Source organism: Struthio camelus, chromosome 1 (genome assembly GCF_040807025.1).
Source record: "Struthio camelus isolate bStrCam1 chromosome 1, bStrCam1.hap1, whole genome shotgun sequence".
NCBI classification, from domain to species: Eukaryota; Metazoa; Chordata; class Aves; order Struthioniformes; family Struthionidae; genus Struthio; species Struthio camelus.
In genome coordinates this window covers 203,407,025-203,425,195 of record NC_090942.1, presented here as the reverse complement: position 1 = coordinate 203,425,195, position 18,171 = coordinate 203,407,025, and the positions used below count along the sequence as shown (strand labels likewise).

The following is an 18,171-nucleotide window of genomic DNA, read 5'->3' as shown; positions in this document are numbered from 1 at the left end:
ATGGCAGCACTCCTCCCAGAATCCTAAGCACTAAGGAATCTTCAGTTTACAATACAGGTTCTTTCTATTCACTATCTTCACTTGCATTTCTACAAGTGTTAACAAGATAACTGCAAATTCTCCGTAATAATCATCTGTGGTATTTACAAAATGATAAATATATAGCTGCAAATGATAGTTTATGTCAGCATGTTACCCTCAAACCTCGATGAATTCGGTTCTTCAGGACTCCAAGAAACTCCCCATGGCTGAGGCAATCATCTCCATCTAGATCGAAGATCTTGAAGATGGTATCCAAAACATTATCTGAGAGCTCCTGTCCTGTTGCCACCTTCACTGCTCTCTTGAACTCGGCTAGTAAAGACATAATATTACACTATAGGTGACTGTGAACTAACAAAATTGGAAAGCACATAAATAGCAGGATTCTGTACAACTTACAGAGTCTCCTGGCATCTTAGCTAGAGAATCTGGAATGTGTGAACTAGTAAAGTGTATCGGAAGACCTCAGTCCATACGTACTTGGGCTTACTTTATATTTCACAATACAGTCTTTATTACCTGTATTATAAGCTTTTAAACTGCACTACTCCTTTTCAAGCAACACTGAAAGGGATAATTAGTTTTTGCTGAAAGTAGCTGCATGTTAAAAAAATATTTACTTTTGGCTGACCTACATCTGTGTATACAGATTAGAAAGCATTTGCCTCTCTACAGCCTCCTTAAAAAACTGACCATTTTATCTTGAACCAGTTTCATGCCAAATAACTCCGTAAGAATACTCTGCTCCTCAGAGAACAGTTTTCGATGCTACACTCCACCACAACTGGCAATCCCCTCAGTGATCCTGTAGAAACACATACCATCAGATACTCAGAGCACTGATTACAGCACATGGTTTTATGTACTTGTGGTTGTGTTATTTAAAGAGGTGTTAAGAAGTAGGTTACCTCTTCTTAGATTTATGGGGGAGGAGTTTATGAGGACTTAAGGCAGAAATAGTTGTCATACCTCTCTGGAGATCTACTTTCCTCTCCAGCTTCTTGTCCTCCTCTTTTTCCCCTATCATATGCATTACAGTAACACCTAGTATCACCACTTTTGGGCTTATGGGATAAAGAATTTAGAGTTTTGACTCCATACAGATGAAGAAACAGGCACTAAGGTTGCCATAAAACATAAGAAAGTAACAGTGAAATAATTATAGCGAGTACAATCATAGCACATGAATTTGATGCGTTTTTGTAGGCACTGTGAAAGTATGAATTTCAAGGAGGGACTGGAGCTTACCATAATATAGTAGTATTGCAGATTATTACAGGCAGTTGTCCCACTAAATCATATATAGCGCATACATATAAAGAAACAACCAAACAAATATACTGTGGTTCTATTTTCATAGACAAATGCTGTTTATAAACACTGGTATAAATATGATTAGTTCTGGGCACTCAGAGGAAAGAGCACTCTTGGCTTAGTTCTCATCATTGCCTCTTTGAACAATTCATGTATAAATGTAGTTGATTCATTCATGTGTGGCTTACATACAATTAGGGGAACATCCTTCTGTAAAAGGATATACCACAAGGTAAAAATGACATGAAATATGAGAGGAAGAGTCTTAACTTTGTCTTTAGAAACACGTAAGCTTTTTTATACTTCATACTAAATATAAATCCAAAGATGGCACTGCACTTTTTCTTGAACAGAACATGAAGAAAAGGAAAAAGATCTTCTAAGATTGTGAAGCCTCATAATCTTCAAACCAAGAAGGGTCACCTTATAGGAGAGAGAAAAGATGAGCTGCAAATTTAGAAAAAAATATGCATAGGAATAATGGGAAGTGCTAAAGGACTGGCCTATTTAAAAAAAAAAAAATTCCTGTGTGTGTGGATACACACATGTACACACAAGCAAAACAGTTGGACAAAGAACTTTGATGAAGAAACAATTAAAACACGTATGTGTGTAACATGCATAAGTTACCTCAGGAGCTGTTTTCAATCACAACACGGTTCAGTGCATAAAGAAACGCCCAACTGGTGGGTGGTTAGCAATGAGCTTCTCTAAGTGAACGTTACTAGAGTGAACACCAGCTATAGGCCTCATCATCCTTTGGCACTTTAAAAACGTGTTGCTGACATAACGGTGAGCTGAACTCTCATATCTCACTTGTGACTATTATTTCATCATTACTTCATCCTCTTTTCTCTCCACTCTGTGTACATCTTGTATAAATAAAATCTGTATCTCCCATAGAAGAAAGATGCTGACAAGCGAGGCAGAGGAGGGCCATGAAGCTGGCTGGGGACGGGGGCATGTGATGGAAGAAGAGAAGCTGAGGGAACTGAGGAGAACAGAAGGATGAGAGGGGATCTAGCTGCAGCCTTCGACTACCTAAAGGGCTTATAGAGAAGACAGAGGCATATTTTTCTGCGGGGTGCACAGAGGTAAGAGGCAATCATCACAAGTTGCAGCACGGTAATCTGATTGAGAATAGAGAAAAAAATCTTCATTATAAAAGTGGTAAAGCTCTAGAACAGGTTGCCCAGAGAGGCTGTGAAAATTAAACTCTTCCTGAAAACTGGATTAACTAGTGATGAAAATTACAGCATGGTAAAAACACACAGTTTTGGCTTTCTTTGATTTAAGTAATCTTTGTATTTCTCTCTCAAGAACACTAAATTATCTTCCTGTCTTGCCACGTGATTCTTCCCTTTTTTTAGATAAATCAGTCAAATATTTATTTCAATGAATGTTAAAGCCTCATCAACTTTCCTCAGGAACTTTTCGTGCTACTATTTTCAAAAAACTGATGAGGGCTGCCTTTCATCTGTAACAGGTAGTAACAACCGCAGAACTAGAACAAAAAGCATTTTTATTTCCATGAAAATTTTGTTGCATTGCTCCTGATTTCTATTATATGGGATAGAAGAACTGTCAGCAACTTCTCTCCCCCAAATCTTTGTTATAAGAAACACGTTACTACATTGCTTATTTTTTTAAATAGCTAAGATTGTTACATAATTACATGGAGATGACAGGATGGAGGAATAAATTAAAAATAGTAAGTTGCTATAAACCCTTCAAAAGAACACATTTCTACTGTTAGTTTGCTCAGAAAATTAGTTTTATTATCAGGAAAAAGTTTTATTATCATGAACTGTTGCAAAAACATGCATTCTTTCATAAAAACCTTTAGTCACATTTCCTGATCTATAATTTGGTCTGATGTGAGTGGTTTGGTGAATATTATATAGTGAATATATATGTGTGTATATGTTATATAGCACATAAGAACTTACAAAGGAAAATATTTTGGGAAAGGCGCATCGTTATTTTTCATGAATACAGAATTAATTTGGAAAAGTAGGATCCTATACTTTTGGATTCCATAATGCTACTTTGAGATAACTTATTAATAAAAATCCTGTAACAATAATATATTTTCTCTTAAAAATGCATATATGAAGCTGTGCAGCACTTACCCCGTTTAACAGGACGATTAGCTACAGTGAACATCTGCATGGCAATAGAAAAGTCTTCCAGGTTGTTTGTAAACTTGCAAAAAGTCTTGAATTCCTCCAAACTGATATTCTAGAGTAGCGCAGAATTCAGATGATAATTATTGAGTAATACATTGAAATCCTAGTAGATCTATTTCCTTAAATTTGGTGGGACCTAATATTTAGGTGTGAGTCTGCTTATTCATCTTCTATGTTTATATTTCTCAGTCGAGAAATTAGCACTGTGCTTGTTTGCATGAAATCGTTTTGAAAAGCGGCAGTAATTCCTTCAGAAACTGGTGACATTTTTGCATACTCACACTCAAATGAAAACTTATACTTAAAAATGAGGAAGCAAAACAAAGTACATGCTATGTACCAACCTCGCCTGCCTGAATTCTGTCTTTCACATTTTGCCAGTAAATTTCATTGTTTTCCTCATCAGTGAAATACAGCAACCATTCTGCAAAGTCTTCTTTTCTCATGGCGTTCAAGCCCTTTGAAAACTGTATGAATTCCATTTCTTGTACTTCTGTTTGCAGGTTTTCCATGAATCTAAGTGCAAACAAACGTTATCCAACAGTTGCTACTTGCACTTGCACCACTTTATCACTACTCCTACCTTAGCTACTAAATGCAGTAGACACTACCACCTAATCAGATACTATCTACATCAGTTTTAAAAAAAATCTAATTTTGATCTAATTTTACCTGTGGGTACTGATTTGTTTCCAGTGCTGCACTTTAGTAATTGCACCAGTAGGGTGCTCTCTAAGTCTATGTACATAGCTTGCTGCTGCTAAGGTAATTTACAGATACTACTTAGAATACAGTTGTTGCATATGGAAGGAAAATGTTTAAAAATGTGCAGATAATTAAATAAAACTACTGAAGAGGCAGTATTAAAATGAGTGAATGAATGAACGAAAAAGGACATGATAACTGAAAGCTTGACACATGATTTATGAAATTTCGTATTAGTAAGAGAGAAATGAAAAGGTTGGAAAACGCCTAGAAAAGTGAGGCTCTAATAATCACAAGCAACATAAGCCCCACCTAGAAAGGTGACAGAAAAAAAAGGAAAATTGAAATCATCAGTACAGGAAAAGATGACTAAAAGCCTCAACGACTGTAAGTGCAAAGTGGGGTTTGGCAGATCAGGTCTGCACTCATGAGAGAACGGATTAAAGAGGATTACAGCTGACATGTGCAGAGTTTGGAAGAGGACAGAAAATGATGTCACAGGTGTTTGGGAAGCTAACGAGAACTGTCTGAAAAAGGGAGGTGTGAGTATCAAGGGTTTCAGGACACACTTTTTTTTTTTTCCTAGGGAGAAAAAGAGTAACACATGAAACAAGTAACAACCTGCAGGCACAGAAGCTACCACTGTAAGCGGAGTTGTGGCTCTGAGTTTTCTCAGTTTGGTTTACACGGCCATTATCCTTTCTTCTGGCCTCATACAAATTTGGAGAAAGCAAAAAACCATGGTGTGTGATCTTTTTGGTAATTTTACTTTAGAAATGGGGCAATGTAAAAATAAGTGATAATTTTGTAATAGAAGTAAAGGCTAAAAACAAAATGATGCTTGCTAGAATGTCCTTATTGCCACAAAAGAACCCTGCTTTAGTGAGCTGCAATAATTACTGGTAGGAAGGAATGAAATACTTCTATATTGAGACAAAGCAATTAGTTGGAGAAGAGGACAGCTAAGAGTCTATGCAGCAAAAATGAGTAGAGCCTCATTTGCCTGTCAGTATTTGCATGGCCTCACTGGATTTGAATTCTTTTCCCTGAAATAGAGGCATTTTAGTCCATACAACTATCTTTAGTTCTTTAATGAGATCACTTGGACAATTAGTAGCTTCAAGCTCTGTGCAATCTGGAAGGGGTTAGCTGAAGACTGCTGTTGCAGCATAAGCTCTCTCTTGTATTTTCTTCCCTAATAATTAGAGCTGCACATAGAAATAAAGGGCCTGAACAAATGCTTCATTGCTCAGGGCATGCAGGTAAATGAAAGCCTGACAGTGGAAGTGATTTTAAGTGGCAGGCTACAGTTTTATTAATGCAATACCGAGGAGAGCTAAAGTATGCTCTCTCATTTTATAAGGATATCTATCTGGCCCAGTAATGTAGGTTTACAAGGCTTCCACGACACAGTCAATAACTAAGGCATATTCTTCCACAGTCCACCTTAAGGCTTGGCTCACTTTCAAGTCCCCTTACTCCCTCTCACAAGGGGATAAAATCCCAAAGGAATTGCTTGTTCGGCAGATGTGAAGGTGAGACCTGTTGTCTTACAGACCTGCAGGAGCTTCCTTGTTGCTTGCAAACCATGCTTTAGTTTTCAGACACAGCTCCTGCCCTTGCAACTAAGCTAACGAGGTGACTGCTGCTTCTGGCGAGCCAACAACCAGCGTGGGATGGATGGAGGAGAGCCACCTGCGCAGGCTGGCAGCACCAGTCCTGCTGCTCCGTACAGCCCCTATGAGATGCCACAGTTTCAGCTGGGAGGAGAGAGGAAGGCAGGGACTAGTACTAGGTCTAGGGTAGGGCAGAGCATGGACCTAAGTGATGGGCTGGTGGAAGGGTGACATGGTGAAGGAGTCCCTGGCTACCTCCTAGGTGTGGATAAAGATGGTTAGAACAAAATAAGTCAGCATGTATCACAGGCCAGGCTGCTAGGAGAAGCAGCTGTGGCTGGGGGAACTCAGAGAACCATTGCCCCTAAAGCCTGTCAGAAACTGGCTGCTCTCTACCTTGAAGACCCTGATCCTCAGACTGTTTTTTAAATCTAATCCATCTGTCCTGGCTGACCAGACAAGCAGGGCCAACATAGCAAGGGGCCTCCCCCAGAGCCAGGTGGATCTGTGCAGACCAGGCAGGGAGTCAGTCCAGCCGAGACTGGACCAGGATCGCTTTGCTGCGTTTTGGACGTGTGTGGCAAGGTCTGAAGGGGTAGGTAGAATCTGGGACATGTGCTTTGTGCTTGGCTGGCAGTCACAGTGGAAACCACGCAGAACAATAGCTGCATCTCTGACTGTAGTCTGCAACCCACTTAAGGCTTGGTCTAGGGAAGGAATTGCTGCTGAAAGAGAACTCACTTTCAGAAATATGCCTAAATCATAGATATATGACACCATGTGTTTTATTTTCCTGGCTTTTAGTCTGTGAAAAGTGGACACACCTTATGATAGATTTAAGGTGTGTTATTGGAAGTATGAGTTATTTATTGGGGGAACAAGTCTCAACCATTAGCTGTACTGGTCATATTCTTCCGTCTTCTGTGCGTGCTACGTTTGCAGATTCTCCTTAACCTGAAGGAGCAAAAACCTTAACCACAGCAGCCTGCTCACTGGCCATACCAAATAAAGGCAGGAGAGCTGAAAGACCAAGCATGTGTACGTGCTGAGGAAGGAGCAGGTGGCCCATGTAGCCACGCACATCAGCCAGCTGAAAGGTGCAACAAACCCAAAGAGGAAACGGAAGGGTTTGGCTGTAGCATTTTTGACATGTACTTGCTTCTGCCCCCTCTGGTAGTCTGAAAGAGAATGAAGTGTTATTTTCCCCTGTCCCACTGTGCGTTTTCCACTGCCTTTTCTCAGGCCTGGTTTCTTGCCCGTTACACTTGCCCTGAGGCAATGATATTGCACAGTTCCTATTGCCTGATAACCACATATCTTACTGCGCTGCTCAGATTAGGGAGGGGAGCTTTACTTATTATTTATTTAGGTACAAAAAATTTAATGGATATTTCATTTTAACTTGAAGGCTTGCTCCTGGCAAGGTGGAGTGGGAAGATTTCATGCAGCACAAAATGCTACTTGGAGCAGAAGCTGAACTGCGCAATTTTAAATTCAGATGTGATGGGCTCCCATATTACAAAAATTACAATAATATGAATCATTGCATCAGCATTCTAGGTCATTTTTATTCCCAGATGTGAGAGTTAAAAATCCTAATGAGTTTTTTTTTTTTTTAGAGAAAGTTATTAAAAGTTATTTTTAATAACTTTCTAGTTAGAAAGTAAAGCTTGATACTTATATGCCTAGGACACTACTACGGATATTTGCTTTTGTACCTTCTAGATCACAATGATGTGAGGAGTTTCTGCTAGAAATTCCTTCAAACTTCTTCAGAAAAACAAGCATAGAAATGAAAGTCTTGCTCTCCTGAAGTCAACAGGAGCTTGACCATGGACATCTAAGGAGTCCAGGGGTCCAGAACTAGAAACAAGGAAGAGGATTCTGATCTTAGACGTGCTGTACAACTCCAGAGTAATTACACTGTGAATACTCTTACACTACAGTAGCTGACAATAAAACAAGCCCTGAGTTTACAAAAAAAGAAAAGGTAAATCCTTAATTTTTAAGACGGGAAAAAGGCAGGGAACGGACAGCACTTTAAGACAGCCTGCTTCATCCACACTCTTTAAAACACCCACGTTGAAGGCTAACGGCCAAATTCGTTATCATGTCATAACAGCCTCCAGAAACCTTATCAGGATTTAAACCCTCATTTTGTAATACACTTTGCAAATCTATAGAGAGAGGGAGTCTCTCAAGACTTTCTGGCAACTCACCTTTCATAGAAGTGAAAATGTAATAAAAGTGGGGGGACCTCAGGAATCCAGTTATTCTCTCTCCAACCTGAGATGCTGAAATGAAGTGCTAGCTTTGTATATTCCTTATGGCATACAAAGTAGCAGAATGAAGCACAAAAGGAAAGGTTAGGGAAAGTTTCCCTTCATACACCTCTTGACCTGTACTGAAAGTCTGTGTAGACCTTTAACATTCAAACACAGAACTGACCAGTGCTTGTGGCACTAATTTGTAGGAAGGAAACACAACAGCAAAGGTTATTGTAGATACATCACCCCAGCATCTGAACTCTGCTGAGGCTCCTCTTTGGACACTGAAGTCCTGCTGAAGATCTGACAGTCCTCTCTGCAGGAAAGGACTGCTACAAACCAGCTGCAAGGCTGCTTCTTTGCAAATACGATTTTCCAAAACAGAATATAGAAAATCTAATATGGGCTTGACCGCAACCTTTACATAACCTTAGATGCATGCTTGTAAATTCAGTTTTGCAAGCGGTAAGACAGTTCTTGAATCTCACCGCTTTCCGAATTACAGCAAAAAAGCACTTTAATGCCCTCAAATGTTTCCAAATCAAACATAACAAGACTACTCATTTTCATTTATAAACATTCTGTAAAAACTAATCCATCTACTCCTCTGAAAGGCATATAGGAACGGGAGAAATAATAGATTCTTCTTAACCTTATTACTAGCTATTTTGAACATTTTCAAATGCAGTTGTGATGGGAATATATAATCATGAGGCCAGATTTTGCTCCCATCTCTTCCACTTCCTCACTGTCTGATCCTGGTAGTAGTGATGTAATCTCTAAGTGTGTTGGGGGTTTATGTACATACACATACTCGGATCTGTGTGTGTATGTACACACAGACAAGTACGGGGGCAGCCATAAATCTGTTTTTGCAAAGCAATTCTAAATCCCTAGATGAAAAGCACCACAAATGTACAAACTATCACCGCAGCAAAAGTACTGCTGGCGTTACTGCTCGATGAGGCTCCTTGGAAGAGATCCTGCATCCGTGCATCAGCATAAACACAGAAAAGCACCAAATTTCAGCACTAGCAGTGTGGTCCGTTCTAGATCATTCTGATTTCTTACATGAAAGGCTTCAAATGAAATTTAACAAGGAATTTCAGAGTACTGAAAGAGCAGAACAGGACAGGTAACGCAAAAGCATGTTTTGTGTCTGCTTGTACAGTTTGTGGTCTTTGAGTTAAAGCAAAAAAATAAAGAAGAAAATGAATAAAGAATATTGCTGGTGCACAACTCTATTAACGTATATGAAGTTTTGAAGCAACAAACCAGGTAAGAAAACACTGTAAAATGGATTTGAAAGATGCCCATTTTTTAAACATACCAGAAAATAATATTTGTAAGCCATGTGTAAACCAGAAAAAAATACAGCTATTGCAGTTTTTTGTATTATTATTTCCATACTGTGCAGTTTTCCTTTTTTTTTTTTTTTTCCCCCCTCTTTCCTTCAAGTGGATTGTGAGAGATTTAAGCTTGTTTGGGGACAGATTACAACAAAAAAAAAATCATAGCAGTCGTAACCTCTTTCAGGAGTAAATTATTATCTCCTCTTTTGTTTGGGATTAGACATGCTTAAATAAGATCAGGAAGGGACTTTTTCAGAAAAAAAAGTGGCTGTTAAGAAGAAATACTTGCTACACCTAGAAAACGAAATAGTTTTCTACCCAGAAAGAAAAAAAAAGAATACATACAGCACGGCTAAAATTCAAAGCACAAGTGAAACGTTTTTGGAAGGAAAAGCCCCCAAATGGTTTCTTTGTCTCAAAAAATAGGTGCAACTAACACTCATGAAAAAAAGCCTGGCATTCCAATGACTTTCTGGCTTCACATCTGATATCTGACATTCTGTAAGATGGGGCTTTGTATTAGAGACTAACGTTATTGCTGAGATGTAAAACTCGGTAGTGGTCATCGGAAACTGGAAATTTTTCAAGTCTTCCGAGAAGAAAGTCTGACCTGCTTACAGCTTCTCGTATTGAATTAATCCTTCTCGGTTACATCATTTTAGGCTTGGTGCATGTTGCTTTATACCATCTTAAACTGATGCAGAAGAATAATCGTTCCAGTTGTGTTTGACTAGGAGGCACCCACCTTTACCAGTGATGTATGTAAACTTACTCCAGAATAATTCAGATTAACACTGCCTAACTTTTGCCAGTGAAACCAGCTGTTGCTTCTGAAATTCTGAATGGTGACATTAAGGATAATACAGATGGCAAGAAATTATGTAGCAGTTTTGAGCTGAACACATCTTCCTCGAATCAAGAAGATTAAGACCTTAAGCTATAAGACCTCTGAAACCTCCTTGTTCCTCTAGGAAAGGCATAGGATTGTGCTTCCTTGATTGCTTCCACAACCTGTGGGCAGGCACAGGCTGCAGAATGAAGCAGGAATCTGACCACTAGACGCCTGCTGCTCAACAGAGAAAAGGAGTGGCTTTCAGTGCTATTCTGACCATGAATATTCTGAAGGATATCGAGAAAAGAGATTGACTGGTGTCACAAAATGCCTATGAAAAGATTACTTCTCTACTTCCATGCGTACAGCAGCCCAAGAAAGACTACTTTTTTTCCTTTTTTTTTTTCTTTTCCTGTTTCATGGTCTCATTTTTTATGTCCAGTAAAAAGCAGCTTGGGGACTGTCCTTGTGTGCACCATCTACAACGACCTCCAAAGAACCGTGTGCCAGGTGGAGATGGCAGGAGCACTGTGTGCTTAAACATTTTCCCTCTCTCTAGTCAACATGCACCCTGTCTTTGGGGCTGTGGTAAGGAGGCACAGGAGCTGGCTTAGAGCAGCTCTGCATTGCCTGAGGAGTTGTAGATGGTTTCTGTCTTCTTTGTGCTATCTGAATGCAAAGAAAGCAGAAAAGGGCAAATTATTTGCCCTGATATACTGAGTGTGGCCCTCTGACATTTTTTAAATCATTACACTGTGGGCTAAAAGAGTTGGACATCATTGTTGTACATGAAGATACAGATGGTTACACACTTATAAAAGGCTATTTTAAAGTCGGCCAGAGAAACTGAAAATGGAGCATGAGTAAAATATGTATGTAAGTAATGAGGTGAGAACATTAGTCTCTGCTTTCTGAATTCCCTTATAAGTACAATGAAATTTCACAAAGAAAGCATTCCTGGGATTTTTTTTTTTGTAAAGTTTCAAGGACTCTACAGCACAGTGCTATCTGTATATTTAAGTAACGTGACAAGTTTTAGTGTGTCCTAATCAAATTTAATCATCCCTACTTTCTAATAGGTACTACGCTGATCAATGAAAGGCTTTCTAAGCAAGAACTTGGAAAATGATAAAAGCATTTACCATCATTATTTTGTGCTTTTGACAATGATCTATGTCTGTACAGCTCATCAGTCATCTCTTGTAAAAACAGCATGGCACTTTGATCAAACAGCCAACAATAGCTTCCCGTGTAAGGTAAAATGTTATGAGGGGCCATCAGACAGAAATCACATTTTCCCTGAACAATAGGAACCCAGAAATGATGTGCTTGATTTACTTGCAAATAAAATCATGTGAAAAGTGATATCTTCGCACAGGTTAAAAAGACACTGATCCTTTTATTCACCTTTCTGTATGTTAAACAAACTTGGCTGTCATGTTGTGACTGACATGGAGCGTATATGCAGTGAAAAAGAGGCACATTCCAACTCCATGAAAAATAACTGCCACTGCTGAAAAATTACCTGCATTAAACTTTACACTTATCCCACAAAATTTAAGAGCAAGATGTGGGAGTTTGATTTTGATTACAGGCCTCTATCTGTGTGGTAGGCAAAGGTCTTTAACCTGCATGTTCTGAATGTATTACGTACATAGTTTTATCAATGTCATGCCTCACTGGGTCAACGCAGGATTTTATCTAAAACCTGAGGCATTCTCGTTTACACTGTATATGCAAACACAACCTTTTACTGGTGCTCTCTGTCTTTTGTTTCATTTAGAGGACCTGTGGTATAGAGAATAGAGCTGTAGGCATCTTAAATTTTTCTTTCTCTTTTAGATTTCTATTGAGTTGAAGTCTTCAGAAGAGAAAGGTTGTTTATTTGAAGACTGGTGTGTGCCCAAGTCAGTGGCGTGGGGCACTCTGGAGTGTTAGGAAAACTGACACTCTTCCTTTTTAATTCTGGCTTTCCCCAAACCTCTACTGATTGCAACAACATCCGTTTTTAAAAGAGCTGACTCCGATTCCCCTGCTTCTGAATATACATTGAAATACAGATATTATCCTGATTTATTTTTGCAGACCACAAACAACTGATTATGTTTGTAGAAAAAGTAAGAGTAACATAGGTAATCTTCTCTTGATGTTCTGTTACAAGACAGGTGTCAAGATGCACACAAGTATTTAGGCGCTTAGCTTCCATTTATCTCAATGAAAGACTGCGCATGGGGATTCCGGGCTCAAGTTCACATGGGAAGATGTGGTGTCCTGAGTTGACATGGGAGAAACTGATCTCCCAAGGAACAGAGGGTTTTAAGCACTTAAGCTGTGATGCTGTGTAGATGGTGGTCATGGTTACTAATTGAATTACAAATTGGAAGAAAGAATCTCATCCAGTTAAAACACCAACAGCTGATACACCACAGGGCTTTCAAGCTGAAAGCAACCAAAGCAAACTCCATACTCTGATGCAGAACACGCATAACAGCATCTTTCTGAAATGTATACGATGTATAAACTGCATGACTCTCTATACCAGACTTAGAACTTTTTATTAACTTCTGATTTTCCAAATGAAACAGTACGAGATTGACTGTCACATGTTTCAGGGAGCAACAGTCACTCAGTATTTCACTGCAGTTTCAGTCTGATGTGGTGTTTACCTTCTGGCTTAATTTGAGTTCTGACTTGAGTGCCACGAAGTACTTGCATAGTCCTATTGCAAAAGTAGTTCAAAGGCTAAAAGAAAAGGCACAGTTAAAGTCTGAACAGAAGTTGGAATCTGAAGTGAGGAGAGAAGTTGCCTGTATCCTACCATAAGAGCTGGGGGGAGGGAGGAGCAGGGGGTAGGTCTCAACTTAAATGTTTTTTATTGATTAGCAGTCACTGTTTTGATGATTTGACCACGAAGAAAAACGCTCCTGAGTCATACTGCCTGAAGCTACACCATCAAAGAGCTGTCAAGAATGGTAGCCCCAACCCTCACGGCCTCCAGCCCCACTGCTGCTTTTGAGCTCATCATGGTGCTCAGCTTCTCCTGCCGACAGCAGTCTCAAGGAGCTAAACTAGAAAGTTAACCATGCAAAATCATGAATAGCCTCCTGCTTGCCTACCTGCTTAATTTTCTGAACCAACTCAGTGTGAGGTCAGATTAATCCCTGTGTTAGCACAAAACAGAGGGCATAGGAACACGACTGGTTGCTGTTAAAGCTTGTGTACTTAAAAAAATACCTGAAAAACTCAGAATAGCGAAGTTTTTCCTTTCCTTCTCTTCCAAAGAAATGTACCAGCAACATGGTATTAACACCAGAGCCTTCCAATTCTGCTCCCTATAAAACAAAAAACTGATTAATTACTATGCATTCAATGATTACTATCTATTCAACATAAATCTTGCAATATTTTGAACTAGAATTTTACAAGATAGCATTGTAATTTAATTACTGTTCTCAAAGCTATCGCATACAAATCTCAGAGCTAAATAATTCTTCCATGTGAACTGGAAACAATGCATTATATGTTCTGCTTCTAATATATCCTATACAAAGACTGAGTACATTTACAATTACCTTTTGTGTATTTTATTAGAACTTAGAAGATTGCAAGTTACATCTTTAAAAAGCTTTATGCTTAGCTGAACACAGGTTAAAAAGTTAACATCTTTGTAAAGAAAAGTGTTTTAGTCAGATCTTTCAGATTTGTTCCAGCCGTTTGCACGGCTGTAAGCACATTCACGACTTAGTCTACAGAACAAAAGCAGAAAAATACATTCACAGTGTTCTATCATACTATGTTTTATATGACTTCTTGCCAAATTTCAATTTTCTTAATTTTTCTATATTTTATTTAATCTGATATAAAAAGTTCTGCAGAAAAAGGATGCACATGGTTTCAACTCAACAGCATCTTTAACAAGCCTAAAACCACACATAATGCTGGATATCTGTTTTGTTCTTCTTTCAGCACTAGCATAGTGACATTTCTTTGAACGCAACAAAACACTAAGAAACATGAAGAGAGTTTTTTTTTGTAAGTCTGGAGGGATTTCAACAAACTATTCTTACGACATCTAAATAGCCTCTGTGTCTTTTATCTGGCTGAAGAGGTAAGATGAAAGACAAGAGTCTATTCATAAGATTTAATACTAATGGTTATTTAGCTTTCAGCATCATCAATAACAGGTCCCATTAGTCCACTGTGTGTTTCATGCTTACTGCATATGCGACACAGTATTTTATAAAGAGGTAACATTCCTCACTTCTACGGCAAGTCACAATTCACTAAATGCCAGTGATATGAAGTAAGTATGAATGAACCTAGAAAAAACTTTTCAAGTCATATGCAAACTGCCCTTATTGAACTTTTAACATTTATCTGTAGGCAAAGAATACTGAAATACCCACAAAGTCCCTGCTTCTAAAGTTTAAACAGTTCAGATTACTATGAAGACTGATGCATAAGCATTCCTGTATGCTTATTTGAAAGTCAAACCCAAACTATTTATGTCAGAATGCAAGGCTTGGAAAGAAGAAAAAGAGGAAAATCAACACATTTTTCACTGTAGTAAATTTCTCATCTGCTTTTTGTGCTTTTGGTTTACATGTTTAAAGGAGACTTGAAAAATGCAAGAAATAATTTGCTGAAGTAACTTTTAGAGTTGAACTCCTGATTACATGATTTAATGCTTCCAGTAACTCACATTTAACTGTGACTCCATATTGAAATCAGTGCTGCATTGAAAGCATGCTGAAAAACAAGGTTTAACTAATTTTGAACACTAAATCTGCAACAGAAGAAGTTTTTTCTTCTATTCAGGTTTCTGTAGTTATAAGCTAGAAGACATACAAACAATACCTATCTCATCTTATCTAAGATGACAAAGCCTATCCCTGGATTTACAACAAATATGCACCTACTTGTTGGTTACCCTCTTTATCACTTGAAATTCCAAGGTGGAACTGGCAGATGTCCAAGCACTATGTTAGAGTTAAATGTATTTTAAAACTACAAAACAGTACATTTCTTTAAAACAGAATATGCAATAGGAAACCAGGGAGACTACAGCTTGAGGGTAAAATTTCAAAAAAAAAAATGCTTTCACTAGGGTTAATGCTCTTAAATTAAAGTACATGTTAGTACATAATTCCTTGTTGTCCACGGAATCATTAGGAGCTTTTGCTGCTGAACTGTATAAATTAGTACCAACACGACAAATCTTTGTTAGAAGATAGCAAGAGCTCAATTAATATTTCCAACACCTTGCCCTCCTGAGCTTATGCAAAAGAATAACTTACACTTGGAATGTCTCTCTTGGCAATGAGAGTGAAATGGTAACCTAATCTTAGAGCTCTAAAAAAGACCAGACTGCAACTTTCAGTCACAGAGCCACCACGTAAATTTAGTGAAATTTTGTACTCTGGTGTGTCTTGCGGCTTAAGCCCTTGGCAGGTGCCCCATAGTCCTTTTCTGAGCCTACAGAAAGGAAGCTCAGGCACAGAGCAGGGAAGGGATAGTGCTCTGCTCAAAGTTTTGAGTCTTACTCTGATAAGAGCATGGGTTGGGGTGCGTACATTTGTCTAGACTGGGGAGCTCAGATGTGTCCTGGGTCCACTGGTTCAGATAAAGAATCCCAAAGACGAAGCTCTGCTGACACACAAGTCTACATGAACTAATGAACATGTGTGTACACATTATAAATATAAGCTTACGTTTCTAGAGTAGTTTGAATTGCTGGTACACTTTTCAAAAGCACCACGAATTGCTAAACTATGCAATTCCGCTGTTTTAAACAACATCAGATAACACATGTTTTTCTTTACTATATTACATAGACTGTTAGAATAGAAGCTGCGTGCTGCAAACACTGAGTCAGAGGCACAGACCTAATCCCGTAGCTCTCCACCGAGCTTCTGACATTCAGGACCTGATACTGCAGCAAGCAGCAACAAGTGCCACGGAGAAGAAACTTATCACATAGTGAGATGCAATTTTCAGAATAACATACCTAACTGATTCTCAAAACACATCTGAGCTGTTAATAGACTGATTGTCTCTAGGCTCTTACCACCTTTCCTTGCAGAATTCACTTGAGGCATGACTGGAAATTATTAAACTCTGTAGTACGTTCCTTGTTCTCTTACTTGCTTCCTGGAAGATGATGTTCACTGTGCAATGTCTTGTCTTTGGTAGAAAATTTAAAAATAACACATATTTTGGATTCAAATTTTTTTTTTTTGGTTAAGATAAGAGAGTAAGTAAATGAAAAAGTGGGACAGAAAAGAAAGGAGAGTCAAGGAGAAAAATATCTTAGCTTCTATCTGCTAATGATGGCCCAAATCCTTCTAGAGTTGACATCAAATCTTTCCTAATTTTTCTTAGAGGCCTCTTCTCTGAAATGTTACTTGTTTTTCAACTGCTAGGTCAGGCTGCTGTCCCTGCAGGCAATCTAGTCTTCAATCTCAGCAGCTTAGCCTCAAGCACTGCTCGAGAGAATGAAGCTTTCTGTGAATTTGGAGAGTCTCCAAGATGTTGGGATATATCCTAAAACTCAGTTCTGGGAAGTAGTTTCTGAAGATATATCCATTAGGATATTAAGCCTACTAGGTACAGCTAGTCAAAAGAATTGTAACCGCACAGGCAAACTAGTGAGACTGGGAGACGCAGGTCTCCAGCACCAGTCTTTTCGGCAAAGGCCAGACAGCTTAAAGAGGACCCCAGAATGAACAGCATAAAATTTTATGATGTGTATCAGCTTTAATACCATAAATCTATTCCAACGTTTTAATGTACTGCAAGGCACCTTCTCACTAGGTAGGCTTCAAGAATATATCAGATCTGATACAGACAGGCTAAACTGTGTATATAACAGACAATACCCGAGAAGAGACCTGATGGACAATTTTCCAAACAATTAACAATCTATATCTAGCAGTCATATATCTGGCATATATCATTCTGTATCTGGCATTCCCACTGTCTAAGGATTAGTTGTTCTTTAGCGACAACTAAGCCATGGAATTGGTAGGTTGTACTGTTAGTGCTTTTAGCAAGGCAGAAAATGTAACTTCATTCTTGTCACATTAATGTTTCAGCATGTCACCCACAGTTCGGCATCAGTTCGTGAGGACATACAGCATAAAAAAAAGGTTTCCAGCCAAATAAGCCAAAAGCTTATCTGGGAGCAAATGTTTTGGGAGATGCTTACGATAAAAATAGGAACAGGTTCAAACTAGTTTTGTTGCCAGCAGGTTTAGAGGGACCCAGTCTCGCTGTGCCAAGCAGTCAGGGAATGGCACTGTGCACTGTGAAGCTGGAGGCGATCCGAGTGGTACGATGCTGGCAGCTGGGGAAAGCAGTTTCCATACTCAGCTGGGCACAGCCCCTCACAAAAATTCAATCTGTCTCTCTATCACATCATGGTTTAAAAATATTAATTTCCGTAAGAAGGAGAGAATTCATAACGAGGAACCCCTGCAGGAGATACGATGCTCTAAGAACCACATTCTTTTGATTAATGTTAATTTGGCCTCAAAGGCAAACCATAAGCATTCTCAGCCTGCTTAAATCTCTTTGCTCGCTGGGCTAAAACAGATTCTAGATTGACTGCGACCAATTTCCCCATCTCTCTGTGCGTAAGTGTTCCCACGTACTCCACGTTTGGCGGCTCTCTGAAGCTTCTATGATCACAGAACGCCTACTACATATATTTACTTATGTGCAGCATTTCCAGTTCATTCCTCATAATTTTATAACCAAAGGCATTACTGAGAATTGAGAGATTAGGAGGAGATTATTACAGTTCTGAATCACGGACTAGAGCTGTTAGCGTATGGCCAGACTGTGCACCTTCCT

General features: G+C 38.9%; 1 protein-coding gene across 1 annotated transcript in view; it reads right to left on the bottom strand.

Annotated features, from left to right (window-relative positions):
* The window catches only part of MICU2 (mitochondrial calcium uptake 2), a 158,392-nt gene that overhangs the window by 3,302 nt on the left and 136,919 nt on the right, over positions 1-18,171 (bottom strand). Inside the window, exons 8-11 of the mRNA XM_068933304.1 lie at positions 13,552-13,649; positions 3,890-4,061; positions 3,489-3,597; positions 197-354 (exon numbers count right to left, since the gene is read on the bottom strand). Coding sequence (XP_068789405.1) covers positions 197-354; positions 3,489-3,597; positions 3,890-4,061; positions 13,552-13,649 — 537 coding nt within the window. The remainder of the gene's footprint in view (positions 1-196; positions 355-3,488; positions 3,598-3,889; positions 4,062-13,551; positions 13,650-18,171) is intronic.